General features: G+C 56.0%; 1 protein-coding gene across 1 annotated transcript; it reads right to left on the bottom strand.

Moving 5' to 3' along the window:
• Positions 1-11,895: 11,895 nt before the first annotated feature.
• On the bottom strand, positions 11,896-21,715 carry SHD (Src homology 2 domain containing transforming protein D). Its single transcript, XM_075535587.1, has 6 exons — positions 21,416-21,715; positions 19,598-19,703; positions 19,119-19,310; positions 17,148-17,271; positions 15,613-15,732; positions 11,896-12,082 (listed from the first exon to the last, which is right to left on the bottom strand). Exons 1-6 carry the CDS (start codon positions 21,713-21,715, stop codon positions 11,896-11,898), a joined length of 1,029 nt encoding a protein of 342 aa, XP_075391702.1.
• Positions 21,716-23,365: the final 1,650 nt, after the last annotated feature.

The raw sequence follows: 23,365 nt of genomic DNA, 5'->3' as shown, positions 1-23,365 counted from the left end.
GCGGGAAGGTTCCAGTCTCTCCACAGCCTCTCCCCTGTGTGCCACTTTCTGTTGTTGTTGTTTGTAATAATTGTGCTAAGAGTGTGGTGTGAGGTGGTGTCTCCTCGCCATTTTCATCTGGATTGCTCCAACAGCTAACAACCGGATTTCTTCCTTCACATGGTCTTTGCTGCCTGGTGTTGTCTTTCATAAATTGCCCGCTCAGGTCTTCTGTTCATTTTGGGATTGGATTATTTGTACTTGGCTGAGTAAGATGTTGTCGTTTTCGGCAGGTTTTTGAAAGTGGCCTTTTATCTGATATATCATTACCAACTATCTCCCCCACCCCAATCTGTGGGTTATCTTTTCACTCTTTTGATATACATAAGTGTCGTATTTTTTGTTGTTGAGATTTTTAGATCCTTTTTTATTATTACTATCATGCAATTTAATACTAAGCAGGAAAAGATCCAGTAACATCACCAGTAGAAATTAAGTCAATGAGCTTTGTTTCTGGGGAAGGTTCTTTTGTTCAACAGCCCAGCCTTCAAATGGTGATCTTTCCAGAGTTTTATTTTTCTATGTTGCAAAGGGGTCTTTAGAATCCCATGAAGAAAATTCCTCAGCCTGTAACGGTGTCAGAAGGATGGATTTCCAAAACCAACCATCTCTTGTACCTCGTGGATCTCTGCAAGCAGAGCTTCATCTTTCAGTTTGAGCTTGACTGTGTATTTGTAGGCCTGTATTTTTAAAAGAGGTCCTGGCCTTCTATTGTGACTTCTCTGATGTGGGAGTTTTGCATTATGTTTGGTCATGTGTGGATGCCTTGTATTAGGGTCCAAAGGGTGTGTGTGTGTGTGTGTGTGTAGACCCAAAGCTTATCTGTAGGCAATTGGACATCCCCTTACAGAAGGGTCGCAAGGAAGACATGTGTGCAGTATAGCACCGATGAAACACACAACTTTCCTCTAGTTCTTGAATGCTTCCTTTCCCCCCCAGAATCATGATCCCAATTCTATCTTACAAATCTGGCTAGACCCGAACATGCACACTGCTACAGATAAGAGCCCACAACACAGGGAACCCAGGATAGATAAACCCCTCAGGACCAACCGTGAGAACAGAGATACCAGAAGGGAAAGGGGAAGGTAGGGGGATTGTGAACAACAGAAAAGTGGGTGAAGGGAGACAGTGGATGAGGTAAGATATGAAGGTAATAACAATTTATCGATTATCAAGGGTTCCTGAGGGAGGGAGAGTGGGGGAGGGAGGGGGAAATGAGCTGGAAAGAAAATGCTTTGACAAGGATGATGGCGACATATGTACAACTGTGCTTGACACAGTGGATGTATGTCTGGATTGTGATGAGTTGTAAGAGCCCCCAGTAAAATGATTTATTAATTTTCAAAAAGGACCCTGAAGTTTCCCCCTATTTTTTCCCTGATGATCTTTGTGGTCTGGGCTGTGTCTTCAGATCTGTAATCCAGTTGAGTTCGGTTTTGTGCACATGGTGTGAGGTATGGGTCCTGTTTTGTTCGCTTGCAGCCAGAGATGCGATGCTTTCCAGTGCCAGGTGGTCTGTATTGAAAAGTCCGGCTCTTCCGCACCGAATGTGATTTAGTCGTCTGTCAAAGATCAGGTGTCCGTAGGGGCTTGGTTGTGTTTCTGGCTTCTCTGTTCTAACCCGCGGGCTGTCGTGTCTCTGGTGGTGCCGGTACCGTGCTGTTGGCGTGATCGTGGTTGTCCAGCAGTGTGGTAGTTACATAATCATTGGTCAATTTGAGGATTAGGAGTGTAGGGGTGGAGTCCAGCCTGTCAATCAGATCACAGCCAATGAGGCCTCTGTGTGGGCATGGCCTTCTCCTGAGGATTCTGGGAATTCCTCCTTGGCGTGGGAAAGACTCTCCTTCACTCCCTGGGAGACATTGCAGCTGACAAGACGCATGGAACTACCCTAGTGCCCTGAGCCGGACAAGCCACATGGACGCAACCAGACCCCTGAATCTGGAGAAGCCACAGGGAGACCCCTGCCAACACTGAGATGCTTACAATGCCACTGGACCCCAAGACTTCCTACCCACTGGCTTGTGATCGTCCTGCACTTGGCTTTATTGCGTGGGTTTCGTGAGTCTGAAGAGGACTTTATAGATTGGTATCAGACATATGGGCTAATATCAGACTTATGGCCTTGGACTGGACTGGGCTGGGATGTTTTCTCAATGTTCAATTGCTCTCGTATATAAGCCTCTTTCTTATGCACCTATGTGTGTCCGTGGATTTGTTTCTCTAGTCTACCCGGACTAACACAAACGGTTTCCAATCGGGAAGGGGAGCCCCCGCTCCTTGGTTAGCTGGTGGTGGTGGTAGGTGTCACCACGTCAGTTCTGCCTCACAGTGACTCTGTGCAACAGAGCAAGACACTGCCTGGTCCACACCATGCTCACGTGTCCTTCTGCGTGGGCTCCTCGTTGCAGCTGCGTGTCCGTCCATCTCACCGGAGGCCGCCCTCCCTTCTCTGCCCCTGCACGGCACCGAGCAGGTGTCCCTCTCCAGCGCCCGCTCTCTGCTGACAACACATCCAAAGCAGGCGCGACGAAGTCTCCCCAGCCTCTAAGGAGCGCTCTGGCCGTCCTGTTGGTGCTTCTGGCGGCCCGTGGTACCGTCTGCATTCTGCCCCAGCACCGTCCGTCAGTCAAGCACCGATTCTTCCTCGGACTTCCTTACTCAGCGTCCAACGCTCACGTTCACAGGAAGCCACTGGACATGCCATGGCTCGGGTCAGGCGCAGCCAGTCCTCAAAAGAACACACGCGCTCCCCAATGCTTGAAAGAGGGCTGGCGCCACAGAGCAACCCAACGCAGGTGCCCTTTGACCTCTCGGTGGCTGCATCCACCAGCCTTGATGGTGGCTTCCAGCAAGGCGAGGTCCTTGACAGCTTCAACCTCTCCTCCGTCTGTTGTGAGGCTCCCTGTCAGTCCAGGTGTGAGGATTTGGGTCTTCTTCACCTTGAACCTTTGCTTTTCAGGAGTGTCCGGTTAACTCTGGGTTTCTCCCCGTTCCGTGTGACCTTGGTGATTGGTTTCTCCAGTCCTTCGAAGAACTGCACTGGGGCTGGGATCCGCAAAAAGGAGAGATCGTGTACAAGAGGCCACCGTGGCGAACCTTAAGACAAAAACAAGACAAGGAAGAAAAACAAGACAAGGAGCTGCAAGCTGAAGGGAAGAGAGACTTTGGAGATTCACAAGGAGGGAGGGAAGATGCAGCAAGGGGGAAGCAGGTTGACTGCAGGGTGGACTTGGGTCTGAGGGAGGTGCAGGTGCACCAGCAGGGCCAGGCAGGTGAGAGCAGGGCCGGAGGGGACAGTATGCATGGGGGGAGGGGAGGGGCTTGGTAAGTAGTCTGAGCTGTTGAGTGCAGAGTTGGTGCTTTGGACTGTGGACCACATCCCCCTCACCTACTTCACAAACAATAATTTTTGGAAAAAGAAAAAAAATAATACTTTTTGGAAAATAATAATCATTTATCAAGGGGTCACGAGGGTGGGAAGGGGGAGGGTATAAAGAGGACGAAATGATCTTTTAAAAAAATACTAGTAGTAATTTCTAGGACACTCGTGGAAGAATTCCGTTATCTTTTCATGCCATTTTCCCATGAACCTTTCGAAGCCCCTCCTCCTTCCCTGCGGATGCACCGATGGGAGATGGCGCATGGTCACCGCTGTTGCAGGAGCGTGCGAGGCTGACGGACCTCCCAGCTGGGTCCTCTGTGTCCTGGTGACGCGTCTGTTCTCGAATGCGGAGCCCACTGCCTGGAACGGACTCGGACTCCTAGAGGACAGGGCAGGCCCACCCCAGGGAGAGGCCCATACGGTGTTCTGTCCGGGCGCAGACGGCACAGCCGGCGCAGCCGCGGGCCCTCGGGGGCCCCTCTCTAATCGTGCTGCGGTTGTGGGTGACGTCAGGTCCATCCTGCCGGACAGAAGACCGCCCTGGGCGCAGCCGAGGGAAACTCTGCCGTGTCCTGCGCTCTCCGCCCAAGCGCCCTGCTGATGGAGCCCCGCACTGCGTCCGTCCACCCATCTCATCCAGGGCCTTCCTTCTGACTGTCCCTGGGCTTGAGCAAGCACGACGCCCTTCTCCAGCGCTGGCCTCTCCCTGGACCACATGTCCAGAGGAAGGAGGAAGTCTTGCCATCCGTGTATCTAAGGAGCGCTCTTGTCCTCAGGCCGTTCGCGGTCCTGTCCAGGGTCTCCCCAGCATCAAAGTTCAAGGGCATCCACACTTCAGCGGTCAGTCGTCCTGATTCATTGTCCGACTTTCACCTGCACAGGAGGCGATGGCCCGTCCCAGGCCTGGGTGAGGCACACCGAGTCCTCAGAGTAAGTAGCCTCATGGCTCTCAGACACTCAGAGAGGTGCTGTGGGGAGCAGCTCCCAGGATCTCAGCCGCGAAGCACACAGGATCTCTGCCGACCACACGCAGCCAGGCCAAAGTCGGAGGGAAGTCCATTCTGGCGCTCAGAGTCCAAAGGTGCCTTGTTTGAGGACCACTCTTGGTCCTTGTGGGACCCACCGCAGCTCAGTCTGTGTGTGGACACACCCAGCCCAGAAACAGAGACTGGAGCTGCATGGGGCAGGTGGAGGGGGGGATCCACCCATCCAGAGGAGAGACGCAAAAAGCGGCCTTGAGGGAGTGCATGGTTTCCTGCGGTCGCCCGAAAAGGGGACCGCGAGTGGCGTAGTTTAAAAATAACAGACATGGGTCTTCTCACAGTTCGGGTTTGGCTTCTTCTTCTTCTTTTTTATTTTTGCAGGGGAGTGTTACAAGTTCAAACTCAGGGCCCCCGCCCGCAGCGGGGCTCTCTTGCAGCCCTGGGGGAGCCCCCTCCTGACTGTCATCACTCCTGGTACCTCCAGCAGGCCTTGGCTTCTGGCCCCACCATACCCCCCCCATACCTCCTCCTCTCGCCCCAAGTCTCTTCCCCTCTTCTTTCAACACCTCGGCCTCTTGGATCCAGGCCCGCCCACGGCAGTGGGACTGCCATGAACCGGACACGTGCCATCGGCAAAGACCGTTTCCAATACGATGGTGTTTGCGGCTTTGGGGGACGGCAGGACAGCTATGTTTTTATTTATTTGGGGGGGGGGTGGAGGGGAGTTGAGGAACACTGAGTGAAAGGACCAGCCTTTTCTAGAACTGTAGTCTGTTATGAGCTTAAACTCGCGAAGTGGCCCGAGGAGTTTGCAAGGGCAGAGAGTTCTGTGGTCATTGTTGCTGGGGCCCACAAGCCCATGCACCCCACAGCGACTGTGTGCACAGCAGAAGGAGACCCACCCGGGCCTGCGCTGCCCTCACCATGGATCCTATGCCCATGCCCGTTGCTGCGGCCACTGTGTCCATCCACCTCCAGGAGGACCGTCCTCTTTGTCACCCCTTCACTTGACCAAGCACGATGTCTTTCCCTAGGGACTGGTCGCTCCTGACAACATGTCCAAGGTATCTGAGATGAAGTCTCGTCATCTGTGTTAGTCTGGGTACTTTAGAGAAACAAATCCACAGAAACTCATGTATAAAAGAGTTTTATATAAAGGTTAAGTGTGCATCAAGAAAACATCCCAATCCAGTGCTGCCCAAGCCCACAAGTCCAACATTACCCCATTAACCCATATGTCCCATGCCAATCCACAGTCCTGCTCCATCTCACAAAACACACACTATGACGCCAGCTGCAGGAGGAAAGCCGAGTCAGTGAACGTGTAAGCATCTCAGCGCTGGCAGGGGTCTCCACACGGCTGCTTCAACACCCAGGGCTGCATCAGGAGGAGGTCCATGTGACTTCTCCTTGAGGTTGTCTTGCAGAAAATCAGCCTTGCCAACTGAAGCAGGGAACTGCTAAGGCAGCTGTAGCCTGGTGCGACCATCAGAAAGCAAGAGACCTGAGAACTAGAAAGGCGAGGCTCACTGAGCCATTTATCCCTCTGCCTTTCAATTAACCCCACATGTGTTTATCGGCCAGGTTGGCTCAATAAACTATCTCACCCTCCTCACCTTGAAGGAGCACTCTGGCCTAACTTCTTCCAAGACAGAGGCAGTCCATGCCAATATCCTTCCAACTTAACGCACAGATTTTTCTTTGGTCTCCCTCATTCCAACTTCCCCATGCACAGGAGGTAACTGAAAATACTCTGAGTCAGGCACCCCTTAGTCCTCACAGTAGCTCCCCGACTTTTCAATACCTAAAGAGGTCTCCGGCAGCAGGTTTACCTTCTGCAATGCGTCTTTTGATCTCTTGGCGGCTGCTTCCAGAAGCGTTGATCCTGATCCCGCCAAGGCAACATGGGAGAAGTGGATTCTCCGGGCCAGAAGGGACTTTGCAGACGAGTGAACCAGCCGTTTCATTTTACAGAAGAGAAAACCCAGATTCAGAGCAGACCACAACGGGCCCCAGCATCGTGGACAAGCCTGGCTCACAGACTGCTCAGGAAATGGGCCAAAGGCTGAGTGGGGGCTGGGGCCGAGGCTGACTACACCGGGCTTCTGCCCAGCCTCAGCACCTGCTTTGGGCACATGCCCAGAATGGGGCACCTCCCCCCAGCTCCAGCTGGCAAGACCCCACCCTGTGCTTGCCACCAGAGTAACTGCTAAGGCTGTCTTGCCCCCCTCCTCCCTTTGAGAACCGAGAGGGCTAATTACCAATTAGCGGAGGTGGGGCAGAGAGGCAGCACACTGGGGAGCAGGTGCTGGCCCAGCTCTGGGAGCAGCTGGTTTACCACCCACCCAAGCCTCCTGGAGAAGCAGGAAGCTCCCCACCAACTTCAGAGTCTGCAAGATGGAGCTGGGACAGAGGGCTCAGTCGGTGGATCCCACCATACAGACCTGCCTTTGATGTTCTCTGCGGCCTTAGACAAGTGGCTTGGTCTCTCTGGGCCTGTTTCCTTGGCTCTCAAAGCACAGTGACAGCGCTTCCCCCACCCAGTTTGGGGAGTATCAGTGATTCTATCTCAAGTGCAGGGAGCCTGGGACATTGTGTCCAAAATAAGCCTCCAACCACTGGCAAGCAGGACTGCCCAGGGGCTCCAGGACGGTCATCCCTATTGACGCTGACTGCCATGTCTTTCTCCAGAGGAGCAGCTGGCGGGTTGGAACCAGGCACCTTCCTGTTAACAGCAGAGCACTTCAACCACTGTGCAACCTGGTCTCCTTGGGGCTTAGTCGGCACTCAGTCAGCAGGATTACTGTTACACCCACTTGTCAACAGGGCTAGGTTCTCAAGACCAGATCCTGTGAAACTTGGCATGATGTGAAAATGGAGGATGACCACCTCATTCCCTAACTGCCAAATGACATCACCCCCTAACTGCCAAATGACATCATCCCCTAACTGCCAAATGACATCACCCCCTAACTGCCAAATGACATCACCCCCTAACTGCCAACCCCCTGAGAATCATGGCCCTGCCGAGTCATCACAGCATCACTCTTGTTTGCACCTCAAGTTTTGTGCTTGCCAAAGCACAAAATAGTTTGCTAGCAGACTTTCTACTCCTGACAGCAGTGCACATTGTCCAGTAATAAGCTTGTTGATGAGTGAGGAGTAGGCGTTTCCAGGGTAAGAATTGCTCAGCAACAACTCAATTGTCCAAGCTGATAGAGGCCTGTTTTCAGAAAGCGGGGAGGCCCTGTCTTTCTCCCTGCTGAGTCAGGGAAGGCAGGGGTGGCTGAGGTGAGCAAGGCTTTGGTTTGAAGTTGGACCCTGCTACCATCAGGATATAGGACCCCACAGAAGTGATGTAGGCTTTCTGGGCCTCAGTTTCTCTGGCTGTAATATGAGCTTGGCATAGACTGGAGCCCAGGGTGGGGATGATGGGGTTGATGATGAAGATGTTGGGGTTCGTGGTGGGGATGATGGGGTTGATGAAGGTGATGGGGTTCATGGTGGGGATGATGGGGTTGATGATGAAGGTGATTGGGTTTGTGGTCGGGGTGATGATAAAGGTGATGGGGTTCATGGTGGGGATGATGGCGTTGATGATGAAGATGTTGGGGTTCATGGTGGGGATGATGGGGTTGATGATGAAGATGATGGGGTTCATGGTGGGGATGATGGGGTTGATGATGAAGATGATGGGGTTTATGGTGGGGATGATGGGGTTGATGAAGGTGATGGGGTTCATGGTGGGGATGATGGGGTTGATGAAGGTGATGGGGTTCATGGGATGATGGGGTTGATGAAGGTGATGAGATTCGTGGTGGGATGATGGGATTGATGGGGTTGATGAAGGTGATGGGGTTCATGGGATGATGGGGTTGATGATGAAGATGATGGGGTTCATGGTGGGGATGATGGGGTTGATGAAGGTGATGGGGTTTGTGGTGGGGATGCTGGGGTTGATGATGAAGATGATGAAGTTTATAGTAGGGTTGATGGGAATGGTGGAACTTACAGGGATGCTGGAACTCAAGAGAAAAATGATGGAGCTTGTGGTGGGAATTGGTTGTGAAGATCCTGGTGGGGCTGGTAGAACCCATGAAGGTGGTGGAGGTACAGTGAGGCCGATGGAGTTTGAGATGGGGATGGTGGGACTCCTCAAGGTGGTAGAACTGGCAATGAGGATGAGGGAGCTCATGATGGAGATTGTGGAGTCATGGTGGGGTGCTGGGGGTCAGGGTGTGTTGGTGGAGGTTAGGGTGGGGGGTGGGGGTCATGGCGTGATGGTGGAGGTTAGGGTGGGTGGTGGGGGTCATGGTGGGTTGGTGGGGGTCAGGGTGGGTGGTGGAGGTCATTGCGTGATGGTGGAGGTCAGGGTGTGATGGTGGAGGTTAGGTGGGTGGGGGGTGAAGGTCAGGGTGTGATGGTGGAGGTCAGGGTGTGGATGGTGAGTCATGGTAGAGGTGGTGGGACTCAGGAAGGTGGTGGAGCTGACAGCGAGGGAGGTGGAGCTCACGATGGATATAGGAATTGAAATGAGCTGGGTGTGTTGTAAGTCCTAACCCCGGCATCTGTGGTTAGAATTCCATTTGAGGCTGGGTTCACTTTGTAAGGATAATGATACAAGATTAGTTGAGGTTGGGTCTTAAGTCAGTTGCTGAATTGGCATGCCTCACCCCCTCAGTGGGAGGAAATGTCTGTCTGTGAAAGTCTCCCCCTTTCCGCTATTTCGGGTATAGCATCATTAAAGGATGCAGACAATGGGGGTGACGGAGTTCGCCATGAGGCTGGTGTAGCTCTCCATATGGGTGTTGGGACTCACGAGTCAAGTCATGTCTGCATTCCACAATCGCCCAGCAAGGAATGCAAGATTATCCCCATTCCTCAGGAGAAGGAGCAGGCTGTCGCCCAAAGTGGCTGGGGCAGGGTCCTGAGGCTGAAGGGTGCAGGGGGCTGAACTCCCTGGTGGACACCCCCCCAAGATCAACATTTCTTCTGTGCAGATTGCCATGAAAGGACCCCTTCCCGAAACTTCCCAGGTGAGCACCCCCCTACCCTGTTCCCGCCTCTCCCCCAGCCCCGTCCCCACACCCAGGGCCCTATTGAGACCGCCCTCTCCCCCGCCTGCGCCCCTCCAGCACACCTCTACGCTGTGCCCGTGGTGGGGTTCCTGATCGTGGCTGCTATCGCGCTGGCTGTTGGGGTCTGGGGCTACCGTCGCTGCCGCCTCAAGGACTCAGGTAAAGACCCAGGTAACTGCGGACGCTCCCGTCCTCCGGCGCCCTCGCCTCCTCGTGGCGGAGGCAGGAACTGCAGCCTACGGATAGAGGGTCTGGGTACCCGTGGAAGCCGGTGGGTTGCAGGGCAGGTGGAACGGAAGACGGATGGAGTAGGACAACACCTTTTGACTGTTGCCACTCCCCTTCTTTTCCCTGCCCTCCCCCCAGGGAACCCTTTCTATAGCAACGTCCTATACCGACACCGGGGGTCCCCAAAGGAGACAGGAGGGGCAGAAAAGGGGCTGGATCCCAAACACGGCAGCCTGTATTCGGCCACTCGATGCCACCAGTCACGTCTGTCCCCCAAGCCTGGCTCCAGCCCGAAATCCAGCCACCTCATCTCTACCATCCAGGTCTGTGCCAGCCCAGGTGCCTTTAAGAAGCCACAGCCAGAAGGGTCCCCCAGAGTGGGAAGGGGGGGCTTGACCCCCAGGAACCAAGAGAGACCCTGTCAGGGGCTCAGTCTATGTGAAAATGTGACCTACGAGGAGCCTCCCACGGCCCCCAGACCACGCAATAAAGTCTGTTGAAAATCCTGCCAAAGTTTGTTGCTCTGGGCTTAGAATTCTTGCCCCACTCCACCCCCATGCAACCCACAGCCTTCCAGCCAACCCTTCTCTCTGGAGTTGCTGTGACAGCAGGTTTCAGAGAGCATCCAGACTCAGGTGAGACGAGAAAGAAACACCTGGCAAAACACGTTTGAAAATCAGCCCCTGGATCTCAGGAGGTGGAGCCTCAGACCATTGTGGGGATTGGTTCTGATGTGTATGGGCTCTGGGTTCTTAGAGGAACAGCCTGGCTCAGCAGCTGCTGCGGGCATAATTTAGGGGTAAGGCTAAGCCACGGAGGGACCTGAGCTCCTGTGTAGACGGAATGGCTTTGGGATGGACTGCAGTTTGCAAGGTGAGGAGTTCAAACCACCAACCTCTCTGATGGAGAAAGACACTTCAGAAATTCACAGGGGCAGCGCTCCCCTGTCCCCAGTCCTCCTCGACTCAATGGCAGTGAGTTGGCAGTGAGTTTACTTTGGGGATGTATGGCCCAGTGGGGTTTTCAGAGCAGCTGGGTCGGTTCCAACCACCCACCTTCAGCTTGGCAGGGGAGCGGTTGCGCTGCGGATCCATTAGGGGTCCAGTTCGCAGCCCGATTGCTATCGCAGGAGCCCTGACAACTAGCAGGCAGAAACACGAAGGGCGGTGTTGGGCGGGGGGGAGTCGGGGGGACCCAGAGACGCTGGAGAGACATTCTGTGACAGCTCCACAGTCCTTGCCGGGGCATATCAGGGGCCAGGGAGGCAGTGTGCCCAGCCGCCCAGAGGTGCTCTGAGCTGGAAGCCCCCTCCCCTACAGGCCGCCCCTAGGGAGGTGGGGGGAAGAGGGGCGGGAGAGGAGAGGTCAAGGGCTTCTCCGTGTTTATCAGCCCCCAGGGAGGGTCGGCTGCTTGACGATCACCTTCAAGTGACACCAGCTGCGCCTGCTCCCCTCCCCCACGGCTGCTGTTTCCATGGGGACAGATGTCCTTTTGGCAGCTTCCGCCAGGCTGCCCGGCTGGGGGATGGGAGGCGGAGGCAGGGCGCCCCACAGCCTGCCCCAGCCGGGGCTCTCTCCGGCATTGCTTCTGCCTCTGCCCCCTGGGAAGCCCTCAGAGCACCTGGTGGCGCAGTGCTTAAGCACTTGGCTGTTAACCGAGAGGCCGTCCTCTTGAGCCCACCCGCCGCTCTGCGGGAGCGAGATGAGGCCGTGGGCTCCCACCAAGAGTTAGTCTGGGAAACACACAGGGTCAGCCCTATTCTGTCCCAGTGGGTCTCGATGAATTGGTTTCATTTTTCTTTTTTAGGGGAAGTCAATGCCCCATCCAAACGTCATGGTCTGGTGCTTCTGGACAGCCCCCCCCCTCCCCCATCCTAACCAAGCACCACACTGGCTGCTCCCCCAAAGGCCAGGCCACAGAGGACACCCAGGGCTGCAGGCTCACGTGGGCATCTGAGGTCCACACATCCCTCCCAGCTACCCAGCAAAAACACAAAAGACACAATAACTTATTTATTTTCCAGGCCCAGGAGGGTTCTGAGGGGCAGTGCTGGGCCCTAGAACCCAGCAGCAGGCTGGGATGGCATTCCCAACTCAGCCCCTGGCATGGGGCATCTGTCCACTAGGCTGTGTGTCCCAGGCCCTCCTTCCAGACGGCAGCCAGCCGACGGTGGGCCCGGTCAGGGGGGCTGTGTAGTGACCGGGTAGAGCAGGGCCAGGTGCTCGGCGCCCTGCACGGGCAGCGGGCGGGCGCTGTAGTGGAGCAGCAGCTCAGGCACGCTGGGGAAGAGGCCGCTGTGCTGGCCCAGCACCACCTGGTTCTCCCGGCTCCGAGCAAATTTCAGGTGCAGAAAACCTTGGCTACTCCTGGGGGAGGAGAGGACACAGGTCAGCAGGAGGGGCTGGGGCACCCCAGGGAGCTCCGTCAGGTTCCAGGGGTCAGGCCCTGGCCTCCCCAAGTCCCTCTGAAACTCACTCACTGCAACCTAGAGGACAGGGTAGAGAAGCCCCTGTGGGTTTCTGAGACTGTGACTCTACAGGAGTAGAAAGCCCCGTTTTTCTCCCTTTGAGATGCTGGTGGTTTTGAACTGCTGACCCTGCAGTTGACAACCCAGCAGGTAACGGCTATGCCCAAAGCATTCTTGTTACTATTGAGAGCTGTTAATTCTGACTCAGAGCGACCAATGAGGGAGGGGAGAAGAATCGCCCATAGCGTTTCCTCGGCTGCTGTCTTTACGGAGTGGGTGGTACAGTGGGTTAGGCATTGGGGTGCTAACTCCCCTCGGGAGAAAGAGGAGACTGTGAGTCGGAATCAACTGTCCATGGCGCCCCAAACTCACTGCCATCCAGCCGATTCTGACCCCCAGCATCCCTAGAGGGCAGGGTGGAACTGCCCCTGTGAGTTTCTGATGTAAGGGTTTACTGGAGCAGACAGCCTCCTCTTTCGCCTGTGGAGCAACTGGTGGTCTCGAACTGCTGACCTCCGAGTTAGCAGCCCAACCTGTGGAAGGAATCCTTGGGTGACAGAAATGATCGAATACTCAATTACCAGCCAAAAGGTGGGCAGTTCAAACCCACCCAGGGGCACCTTGGAGGAAAGGCCTGGCCATCGATTGCCAAAAAGTCACAACCTCGCAAACGCTTTGGAGCCGCTCGCCCGTGTCACATGGGGTCACCAGACTTCAGAGTCTTAGCTAGGGCACCTAACCACAACCACATCCAAACAAGGTGTCACCTCATTGGGGGGAGAGTGGTTCTCTGTTCTGTGAATGAGATCCTATTTGCCCAAAAAACCCCACAAACAAATCCGTCTTGGAGGAAGTAGAAGCAGAGCTTTCCTTAGAAGCAAGGCTGGAGAGACGTCCTCCTCTTGTGTACTTGGACAGGTGGTCAGGAGAGACCAGTCCCTGGAGAAGGACATCATGCTTGGTAACGTAGAGGGGCAGCAAAATCCAGGAGGCCCTCAAGGAGATGGTTGACACAGTGGCTGCAACAATGGGCTCAAACCTAAGAACAATTGTAAGCATGGCGCAGGGCCGGCAAGTGTTTTGCTGTGTTATACATTTGATCACTCTGAGTTAGAGGGGACCAGGCAACACCTAGCAACAGCAGCAGTGAACTAGAAAGGCACAGGTAAGGAAGAGTCGCAAGCCAGGGGTAGGTGGGTGGTGGCACAGGATGGAAGAAAGGGACCAGGAAGGAGGCACTTGGATGTCATCAAGGAACTAGAAACAAGATCAGGACCTCTGGCCTCTAAATGTGAAGAAATCAATCTCTGTACACCCAGGCATCCCCCTGCGGTCTTTATGTTACAGCAGCACCAGAGAACCGAGACAGGGCCCAGGCTGTTGGCTGACTTTCCTTTCCACTGGCAGGGACATGGTCCAGACCTTAGTCAGTTACTTGTGTGGAGAGGCCACGGCAGCAGTGACCATGAGAGAGAGCAGGCCACAAAAGTGAATAAAGCAGAGTGCCTTCAGGCAGGGGGCTGGCTTTGTAATATTTGTCCCTGGAGGGCAGAAGCTAAGAGGTGGCCTGGTGGAGAGGCCCAGGACCAGGGAGAGACATGCCTACCAGCATGACCGAGAAGAGATGCTGCTTTGGACCCAAAACCATATCCTTCATGTTTTCTGAGCTTGAACTTGCTTCCTCATGTCGCCTGTTAGCTTCCTAATATTGTTGACAGGTGCCGCGTTGTGAGTTTATACAACAGAATGAAACGCTGCCTGGTCCTGCGCCAACCGCACAATCATTGTCATGTCTGAGCCTGGGGTTGTCACCACTGTGTCCATCCATCTGGTCTAGGGGCCTCCCTCTCCTTTGCTGCCCCTCCACTTTCCCGAGCATGATGTCCTTCTCCAGGGACTGGTCTCTCCTGACGACATGTCCAAAGTCCGCGAGAGGAAGCAGAGTGCCCTCGGAGGGACGACTGGTGTCAGAACAGGGTGAAGATGGATGCAGGTGGCAGTGTATCTGACCCCCGCTTCTTAGGGAACATCCTCGGACCGATGTGGAACTGGACTCTCCTCCTTCCTGTAGCCAGAGAAGCTCAGATCCTTCCCCTGCCTTTCCTCCGGGCCCCACCATTCAGTCCTGGGTCCCCTTCATTTCTCTCCCTCCTTGCAGATGGGATGACCCAGATGCAGGGAATCAGTACTGTCGTCCTCACTTGGTATGCTGCTGGGCGCCATCTAGTCTGTTCAACCCACAGCGACCCCGTGCACACTGGAAGGAAACCCTGCCCAGTCCTGCACTGTCCTCACCATCACTCCTGTGCCTGAGCCTGTGGCTGCAGCCATGGTCTCCGTCCATCTCGTCAAGGGCCTTCCTCTTTGTCGCTGCCCCTCTACTTTAACAAAAGCATGATGTCCTTCTCCAGGGACGGGTCTCCCCTGACGATGTGCCCAAAGTACATGAGACCAAGTCTCGCCCTCCTTGCCTCTACGGAGCATCTGGCGGTACTTCGTCCAAGAGAGATGTGCTTGTCCTTTGGGCAGTTCTCGCTAATGTTAACTAAAGACTCGCTGCCCCCCAGGAGTCATTCCCAACCCTTCATCTTGTTCTCCAAACGCCACCGTGAAGGCGCGACATTTCTGATCCCCACTTGAGCCCTGAGGGACGCGAGGCCCAGAGAGGCTGAATCGCTTCGCTGAGAGGCCCGCAGCACAAACGGTCCCATAGCCCCCTTCCCACCTCCTCCTCTTAGGACTCGCTGCAGTTTTAGAATTAGATGGGCGTAGCATCGCAGAAGCACAAGCATTCGAAACTGCAGCCTTCCAGTTCTAAGGCCCATAGGATCCACCCTGCAATTCTAGTCTCAGGTGGAGACGCAGGAGTGTATTTCAGTATTTGGACTGGGAGGATCTAAAGAAAACATGGACAGCTCTTTTCTTCCGGTCTCATCCCAGGCCGAAGTCTCTTGAAAGCCTTCCACGCCACCTTCTTGAATACTTCCAGTGACCAATCGGTACCAAGACAGTTCGTCCTGGAAGCTCCGCCCACTAGTCTGAAAGCCCTACCCACAGGCTTCAAACTCTACTCTCATTGGTCCCAGAAAGCTCCGCCCACGGGTACCAACCGCACCACCTGTTGGCCCTGGAGGGAGAAAGATGAGACTTTCTACTCCCATGAAGTGGGTCTTGGAAACCAATACAGGCCGTTCTACCCTGTCCCAGAGGGTTATCATGAATCAGAATCGGCTTAAGGCACTGACCTATTAACCCTGGAAGCTCTGTCCACTGGTCTCAGAAACTCCACCCCCTATTCCGGAAAAGCCCCGCCCACAGAGTACTTAGCCCCGCCCAGTGCTCTGAAATCCCGCCCACTACTCCAAATTCACCCCCAAAAGCTGCCTTGGGCTGTCCAGTGACTGGACGCTCTGCCAGAGGCGGGCTCACCTGAGGGACAAGGAGCAGTCCTGGGGACTGGTCTCGCTCAGACGCACCAGGTAGCTGCCTTCCCTACAGAGCGACAGCAGATTCTCCGCATCCGCCCGGCTCAGCGGGCCATGGAACCACCTGGGAAGGGGCGAGGAGGAGATGGCTCCTGAAAGATGACACCCACCTTCAAACGGGCCTCAAACCCCTGGGCGCCGCCACCAGGGCGCGAACGTGACACCTGCGCACACCAGTGAAGAAAGCCCCCACCCACCCCCGAAGTTCTGGGAGGAGTGGGCTTCCCAGGAGATGGAACGCCCTCCAGTTCCTGGTCCACCTGACCTTCATCTTCACAACTGCCCTTGGCTGAGCCCCCAAGGGCCCCCCTCCCCGCCTCTTTTCCTCCCCCTCCCCCATCTATCGTTTGCATATTACTTTCATCGCCTTGGCTGGATTCACACGCCACCCCGTCATATTGTTCTTGCATATGGTGGTGTAAAGGGGCCCAGGTGACATAGCCAGTACGTGTTGGGCTACTAACCACCAGCCAGTGCGGTGGAGACAGTGCATGAAGAGTTACGTCTCGGAAACCCACAGGGGCGGGTCTACCACGTCCTGTAGGGTCGTTATGAGTCAGCATTGATTGGATGGCAGTGCGTTTCCTTTTGATGCGTCCATCTCAAGAGTCCTAGGGAGCAAACAAGCCTCCCCGGGTATGGACTGAAGTCACATTCCCCTACAAATATGCTGGGATCTTAGAGGCCCTGGTGTCAAAACAGTTAAGCTCTGGGCTGCTGACTGACAGGTGGGCAGATTGAGCGCACCAGCAGCTCCTAGGAATAAAGACCTGGCAAACTTCCTGCAAAGATGAGCCCAGAAAGTTCTCAGGGTGCTTCTGCTGTGCCCCATGAGGTCGCTGTGAGTTGAAATCCAGTGGCTGGCTTCTCAAACAGGCCTGGGGCTGTCACTCAGCTGTTAATGAGGACAGGCCAGCTGGAGCTGGGTTCTAAACCTCATTACTTCTGAGTCTGATTAACAGTCAATTAGACACAGGTTCAGGGGCACGTGAGGAAAACGGAGGCCAAGGAGACTTGCCAAGACATCTTGATTACCCACACAGGAAGGGGCGGGGGCCAAGCTAATGGGGGCGCAGGAACATTCAGCCTCCATAGCTGTGAGGTTCATCACCCATACACCTCAGCCACTTTGGTTGTATCAGTGCTCAGAGAGGAAGGCACCACTCATGTGGAGGTGGGAAATCCCCTTTTACTTTCTTTGAGCTTATGGCTCAGAGAGGTGAAGTCACCTGCCCAAGGCCGCACATCAAGCAGCCTGAGCTGGAGATATCAGGGATTTTAACTCGGAGCCTGATCATCACTGAGAGATTCTTGTCTTTGGGTACCTGGCACAAAATAGGCATTGAACCCGATGAAGAGGCGCTGAAGAAATGAATGAAGCAAACTTCTTAGGGAGAGGGGGAACCCCAAACCTTTTGCCAGAGTGGGAGAAGTCTACAGCTGGAATGGGGCTGGGGGTGGGGAGGGGTCTCCACTCACGGTTGTTTCTCCAGGGGCAGAGAAGGGTCCACACGTTCAGCAGGCTGGGGGCTCCTGGGTGGGGGTCTCAGTAACTCCTTGGCCAGGCCTGGCGTCCTTTCCCACTCAGGGCTGTCAAACTGCACTGGAGGGGAAAATAGCAAGGAAAAGGTTAAGTTCAGCCTCGCCCCCCCTGCCCCTCCTGGGGGTGGAGGTAGAACAAGCCAATAGAATTTCAGTTAGTAGATGGTGCCAGTTTGGGGTAGCCTATCAGAGTCCAGGGAAAAGGGCACTGCACACATCAGCCAGTGGGATCAAAGGATTATTAATAATAAAAATCGATGATCAAAGGGTGGATTGTATTAGAGCTTCAACCTGAACACCTCGTTGGAGAAGACTGTGGATGGCAGTGAAAACCCTACATCTCTTGCTGAACCCCCATGCGGATTAAGCCTCCATTGACTCCCCTGGGTCCATTGACCAGGGATGTGAATCCCTGGGCGCAAACAAGAGCGCAGGAAAGTAATGTCAGATACAGTTAGGTTAGCATTTAACAGCTCACCATTTGCTTTCCTTTCGGGCTCATCTTTTAACTTATTTTTACTGTTTGTAACTTTCTTTTGGATTGTTCTTCCTTTCTGTGTTTATTTGGTGGAGGTGGCTGTTTATGGTATGGTTAAGGATATATATTTCATATATATGTGAAATCCTGGATAGGTAAACCTACAGAGACAGTAACTAGATAAATAATTTCTTGAGGTTATGGTTGGGGCGGATGGGAGGAAATAAGGAGCTAATAATCATGGATACAAGAATTAAAATGCTGTGGGGGAAGGGAAAAAAAGAGGCTGGAGGGTGGTGTAGGAGAGCAAGATTGGCACAAGCAGCAACCAATTGACCTTCAGAATAAAGAGGTGTGCCTGTCCACAAATCACGTGGCATGGGAGTGGTGGGACCATGTTCTTGAGCTACAAATCAGACACCAGGGGGCAAGGCTAGCTGGAGAGTGTCCTTCTGCCTCTGCTCTGGCCAAATAACAGAGCTAGAAATCCGCCCCTGCTACAGACAGACAGACTGAGGCCCTGAGGCCCTGGGACAAAGGCAGGCTTGCACAAATCTTCCGGGATTCAGGCATTTTGTTTCTTAGAGCTCACTGTAGTGTCGCTTCTATTCACGGAAGAGGAAACAGAGGGCCCTAGATTTACCCAAGTCCATCTCCCTGAGCTGGGAACTACCGTGAATTCGACAAAGACACAGTTCTGGGATAAATGAGCACTTGCTAGCACTCCATTTGGCCGGCACCCTGCTCGGGCGGATCCTAACAACCCCCACTTTACAGATATGAACACTGACAGTGGGAGATCAAGTGGCTTGGGCCAGGGGTGGTGGTGGTGGTGTGTGTTCCATTCCACCCTAAAAGGCAGTTCACAAAACTCAAACCCTGCAAGAGATCAGGCTTCCTGGTCAGATAGAGACCAGTGGGCCCCTCAAGCCAACAGCCTCGATCACCCTTCAGACCTGTAAACCCGTGGCTCAATTCACAGCCGAGCCACATACAGGCCTCTAAGGGGGGCCATCACACTGGGGAGGTACGTGCTCCCCAGAATCTTCCCTCTTCCGAGGTCGAAAGGGCGACATTGGCTCTGGACCAGGTCGAGAAGGGTTGTTAGGAAAGCCTGGGGAATGGACCCAGGAAGCCCAGGGAGGAAGTGGGATGAGGGATGGTGGCGAGAGCAGCCGAGGAGATGAAGCATAACGTGTCTGAAACTGCTGACGGAAAAGGAATACGCTCTGTCAACCGTGCCCCCACCCCCACTGCACCCCTCACCATAAAACACCCTTAAAAAGGAGAAAGAAAGGAAATGTTCAGAAACCGAAATTAAAGAACTAAAAGGCGTCTTGGTCCCCAGCGTGGCTTCTCTTGGGAAGGGGAAGGTAGGACCAGGAGTCAGCCAGTCACACGCTAGTGAGAATTAGACAACCACCCAGTACCTGCAAAAGCCCTGGAGATGTGCTCCTTTTTCCACTCCCAGGGCTGGTCATACTCCTCGGCCGGCCGCTCGTCCTCCTGGGGCAGGCGGCTCTGCCGAGGCTTCTGTCCCCCGGAAAGGGGCTCCTCCCCTGCCTCGTGGTCCTGCTCCTCATAGGGGGTGTCGTATAGCTGCACTACCCTGCCGGGCAGCTCTGTGGAGCCCAGGACACCGGTCAGCTCCCACGTCACCCATCACCTCCCTCTAGCCCAGCGGTTCTCCCCCTTCCTCACGCCGTGACCCTTGCATGCAGTTCCCCATGTGGTGGGGACCTCCCCCCTCCCCCCCCCCGGCCATAAAATTATTCTCATTGCTACTTCATCATTGCCATTTTGCTACTGTGATGGATCGGGTGAGCCTTGTGAAAGGGTCGTTTACCCTCCAGAGGGGTCGTGACCCCCAGGTGGCTAGCCGCTGCTCTAGCCCTCCTCATTTCCTCACCACTGACAATCCGCTGCGCATCGTACGGTTCCATGTAGCCGTCGTCTGGGGGTGGCGGATGAGGCTGGGCATCAAAGGGGTCTGAATATTCAGTATCCGCCTCCGGCTGGAGACAAAAGGGCCAAGGGGGGGGTGTGGCAGAGAAGACGGGGCAAAGGCTCAGAGCCTTGGCCTAGCACTGGACCCCTGGACCCTCCATGCTGGGCAAAGCTCTCTCACTTGTCCAACCTCTCTGGGCCATCTGACAGGTCTCCTCCCAACAGTTTTTAGTGGGGATGGGTGTTTCTTTGGTGGTTCAGTGGTCCGGCTGCTGACCAAAAGGCTGGTGGTTCAAACCCGCCCAGAAGCGCCGAGGTGGAAAGACCTGGCAACTGGCTTCTGTGCCAAGGAAAGTGGCCTGGCAGTTCTTCTCTGTCACATGGAGTGGCTCTGAGCTGACAACATGTCCAGGGGGCCCAACCACATCAGGGGGCTCTCTCTCCCACTCCCCGCCAGGAGCCCACAAGCGTTAACCGCCAGCTGCCAGGGTCTCTGGGCTCGCTCTCTCCTCCTACCAGACAACTCTCCCAGACACAGACACAGATCTCTGCCTCCTCCTCCTCCCTCCACAACGAGCCCGTGGTCACTGAGTGCAGGGCCCCACCATGCTCCGTACATCACAAGCATCTGCTGCTGGCAGTGTCCATCAGTAAGTGCATTACGGCGGCATGTGTTGGAGGGGAGAGAAGGTTGGCCCAGAGAGGTGCGGCATCTTGCCCACAGTCACACAGCTGGTGAGGGTTGTGTTGGATACCAGACTACCGGGTTCTTGGAGCCTCTGTGCCCAGAGCTCCCGCCCAGCACACCTCTCCTTATCTCCTTGTCGCATCAAGCTGCGGTCAGGCCTGTCCCCAGTTTGGGGCAGCACTATGTACAACGACCCAGCCATGCACCATCCCCACCCTCACTTATGGACCAAACCGGTGTGTTTCCTTGACCGATTCTGGGAAGAAGATGGTCAGGTTTCCTGGCGCAGCTTAGTCTGGACACAGTAGAAACCTGCTCAGCATCCTAGCAACATGCAAACCTCCTCAGGCAGATGGGTGGGGGCTGCACGGGATGTGGCACCACCCCCCAGCCTCTTGCCAAACCCTTCTCTGGTCCCCGCCTGCCTCTGTGGAGGGCTTGGAGTGAGCTCCTTGACCTTCTAGCATGACTTTGGGTCAGTGGCTTCACTTCGGCCGGCCTCAGTTTCCACCTCTGTCAAATGGGAATGCTGGCAGTGGGGAACACGGGGGGGGGGGTGGGGAGGCGGGAAGAAAGGCCAGGTTGTCTGCACCTGTCAAGGTAGCAGCTGGGTGGGCAATCCTGACTCCTGGCCACCATGTGTGTGCAGAATGGGACTGCCCCACAGGTGGTTCAAGGCTGTCATCTCTGGGGAGCAGACAGTTGCCAGACCTTTCTTCCGCTGAGCGTCAGGGTTGGTTCCAACTGCCCACAACCTTTTGGCACTTCACTGTGCCACCCAGGAAGCCAGAGAGAAGTGGGGGAGGGGGAGTCAGCCCTATTCTGGGAGACACTGGCATCTGCTAAGAGGAGGGCAAGTTGGGGAAGGGGATAGGGAGCCGGGGACAGTACTAAGGGTCAAATCAGGGACAGTCCCAGAGGCCTGAGGACATGCAGGGCCAGGGACGAAAGGGGAGAGAATATAAAATCCCCATGTCTGGCAGGTGCCCCGGGGCCCCACACAAAACAAGCTCCCCAAATTCTGGAGGTCCAGCCCGACCCTCACCAGCCCAGCTCCCCCCGCCCTCCCCAGTCACCACCTCAGCCACGCACCTCCTCCTCGGGGCTGTCCAGGAAGGCCTTGGCCTTGGCCATGTCTGCTGCCTCCACCTTGATGAGCCGGTGCTTTGGAGAATCGTACTTGGCAGCGTCTGCGGGCCCCTTGGGGTCTCCAGGGCCCGTAGGGTCGGAGTCCTGGCGGCTGTCAGCTTCCTCATAGGGGTCCTCGAAGTCCAGGTCCTTCTGCTCACGGTAGGCTCTCAGGATGTCACTCTCAGAGTAGTCCGGGGTGGGCGGCTGCGGAGGGGGCCGCCGGCCGCCGAAGCTCAGGTAGTCCCTCAGCCACTTGGCCATTGGGGCGCGTGTCCTTCCTAAACCTGGTCACTGTCCGAGGGGGACCCGCATCCCGGCTTCCTGGGCCCCTTCCCAGGCCAAAGGCCCCCAGTGGAGGAGGTGGAAAAAGAAGAGGGAGGGAAGAGGGGGGAGATCAGGTGCGCTGGGCTGAGCTAGGATCAGGGAAAAGAGGGGCGAGAAGGGGGGCGGGCGGAGGAGAGGGAGGCAGAGGAGAAGGAGGAAGGACAGGGAGGCGGGGCAAAAGCCACCTTAGCTGGGGACCGGTGGGGAGGGGGGGCGCCCCGCAGGGCTCCAGAGCCGACGGAGCGCGGGGTCGTCTCGCCAGGGCACTGGGCACCGCGGAGGTGCTCAGAGTTGGCGCTCGCTGCTCAGCCTCCCGGCGTCTGCGTGCGGCTTCGTGATCCCTTCCAGGGGTCCCCCTGGCCCCTCTGTTCAGGCGGGACGCCTAGGTCCTCCGCGCGGAGGGAAGATTTCCCCCGGGGCGCCGGGCGCTGTGCAAAGTTGGGTGGCGGGGAGCGCGGCCCCCCGGGGCCCAGCCTCTGTAGCGCTCCTCTGCGCTGCGGGTGGCGGGGAGCCCCCAGCCCGCCGCCCCCGGCCCGCCGCCGTGAGCCGGCACAAAGGGAAATAAAACCCTCCGCCAGCACCCCCTCACGTTTGTTTTCAGAGACACTTTCGCTGTCGCTGCCGGCGCGCGCGCGCGCGGCCAGGAGGGGGCACTTTGGGGAGGGGGCACGCAGGCGGATGCCCCAGTCCCAGTGGGCAGCGTCCGGTCCCGGGCGGCAACGTCAAAGCTCTCCCGCCTCCCCCTCCCTCCGCGATGTCTCCCCCGCCCTCCCCGTGATAGAGACCTTCAGCTGCGCTGTGGGGTGGTGGGGGTGGGGGGCTGCGGCTCGCCCAGGGAAGCGGGGTGGGGGCCGGAGGCCGCGGCAGCTGGACGCTGACCCGGAGGAGCTAGGGTGAGGGAAGGGAGCGCAGAGTGCGGGCGGAGGGCAAGGTCGTGGGTTGACATTGAGGAGGAGGGCTGGGGGCTGCTGGGTGGGGGCAGAAGGAGGAGCAGAGGAAAATGAGGGGGTAGTGGGGCGGGAGATCCGAGGTTGGACTGGACACAGAGGATGGGGCTGGAATTGACCGCTATTGAGATGAGAGTTGACGTTGAACCAGGATCTGGCGTCTGAAGTGCTCCGAGACTGGGGGTGGGGGTGTGCTTTGGAGACTGGTTCCAAGTGACATTGACAGAATTGACATGGACGCCACTGGGGGAGAGGAGGGAGGGGCAGGTGGATGGATCTGATTTCCTCTCCTGCAAGATGTCTGTCTCTGCCCACCCACCACCCCAGGGGACGAATTGCAGGATCAGGGGCGGCAGCTGGTCAGGGGAAGAAGAGATGGTATCTGATGGCTTGTGGCCTCAGCATCTGTCCCTTTATGACTTCTGGAGGCAGGAGGGGGGCTGGGGTGGGGGGAGAGGACAGGAGGGAGGGGGGGCTGGCTGGTCCCTGGCCCTATCGCAGCTGCATCAGTGTGTGTGTATGTGTGGGGGGAATGGATAGGGGGGTGAGATAGCAAAAAAGGCAGCTGACCAATTCCAGAGCGAAAATCTCTTCTTTCACTGTAAGAGACTTGTTCTGCGCCCCTCCACCCCCACCTCCC

This window comes from Tenrec ecaudatus, chromosome 1, assembly GCF_050624435.1.
Source record: "Tenrec ecaudatus isolate mTenEca1 chromosome 1, mTenEca1.hap1, whole genome shotgun sequence".
NCBI lineage: Eukaryota > Metazoa > Chordata > Mammalia > Afrosoricida > Tenrecidae > Tenrec > Tenrec ecaudatus.
Note: the sequence above shows the minus strand (reverse complement) of the source record. Positions and strands in the feature narration are given on the sequence as shown.

Excerpts from the sequence above, each read along its gene's own strand:
- SHD (XM_075535587.1), bottom strand. The coding sequence starts at position 21,715 with ATGGCCAAGTGGCTGAGGGACTACCTGAGCTTCGGCGGCCGGCGGCCC. Across the intron at positions 15,733-17,147 it reads CTGCCCCTGGAGAAACAACC|GTGGTTCCATGGCCCGCTGA; the intron begins GTGAGTGGAGAC and ends GCCCCTTCCCAG. Across the intron at positions 12,083-15,612 it reads GACTGCTCCTTGTCCCTCAG|GAGTAGCCAAGGTTTTCTGC; the intron begins GTGAGCCCGCCT and ends CTCCTCCCCCAG.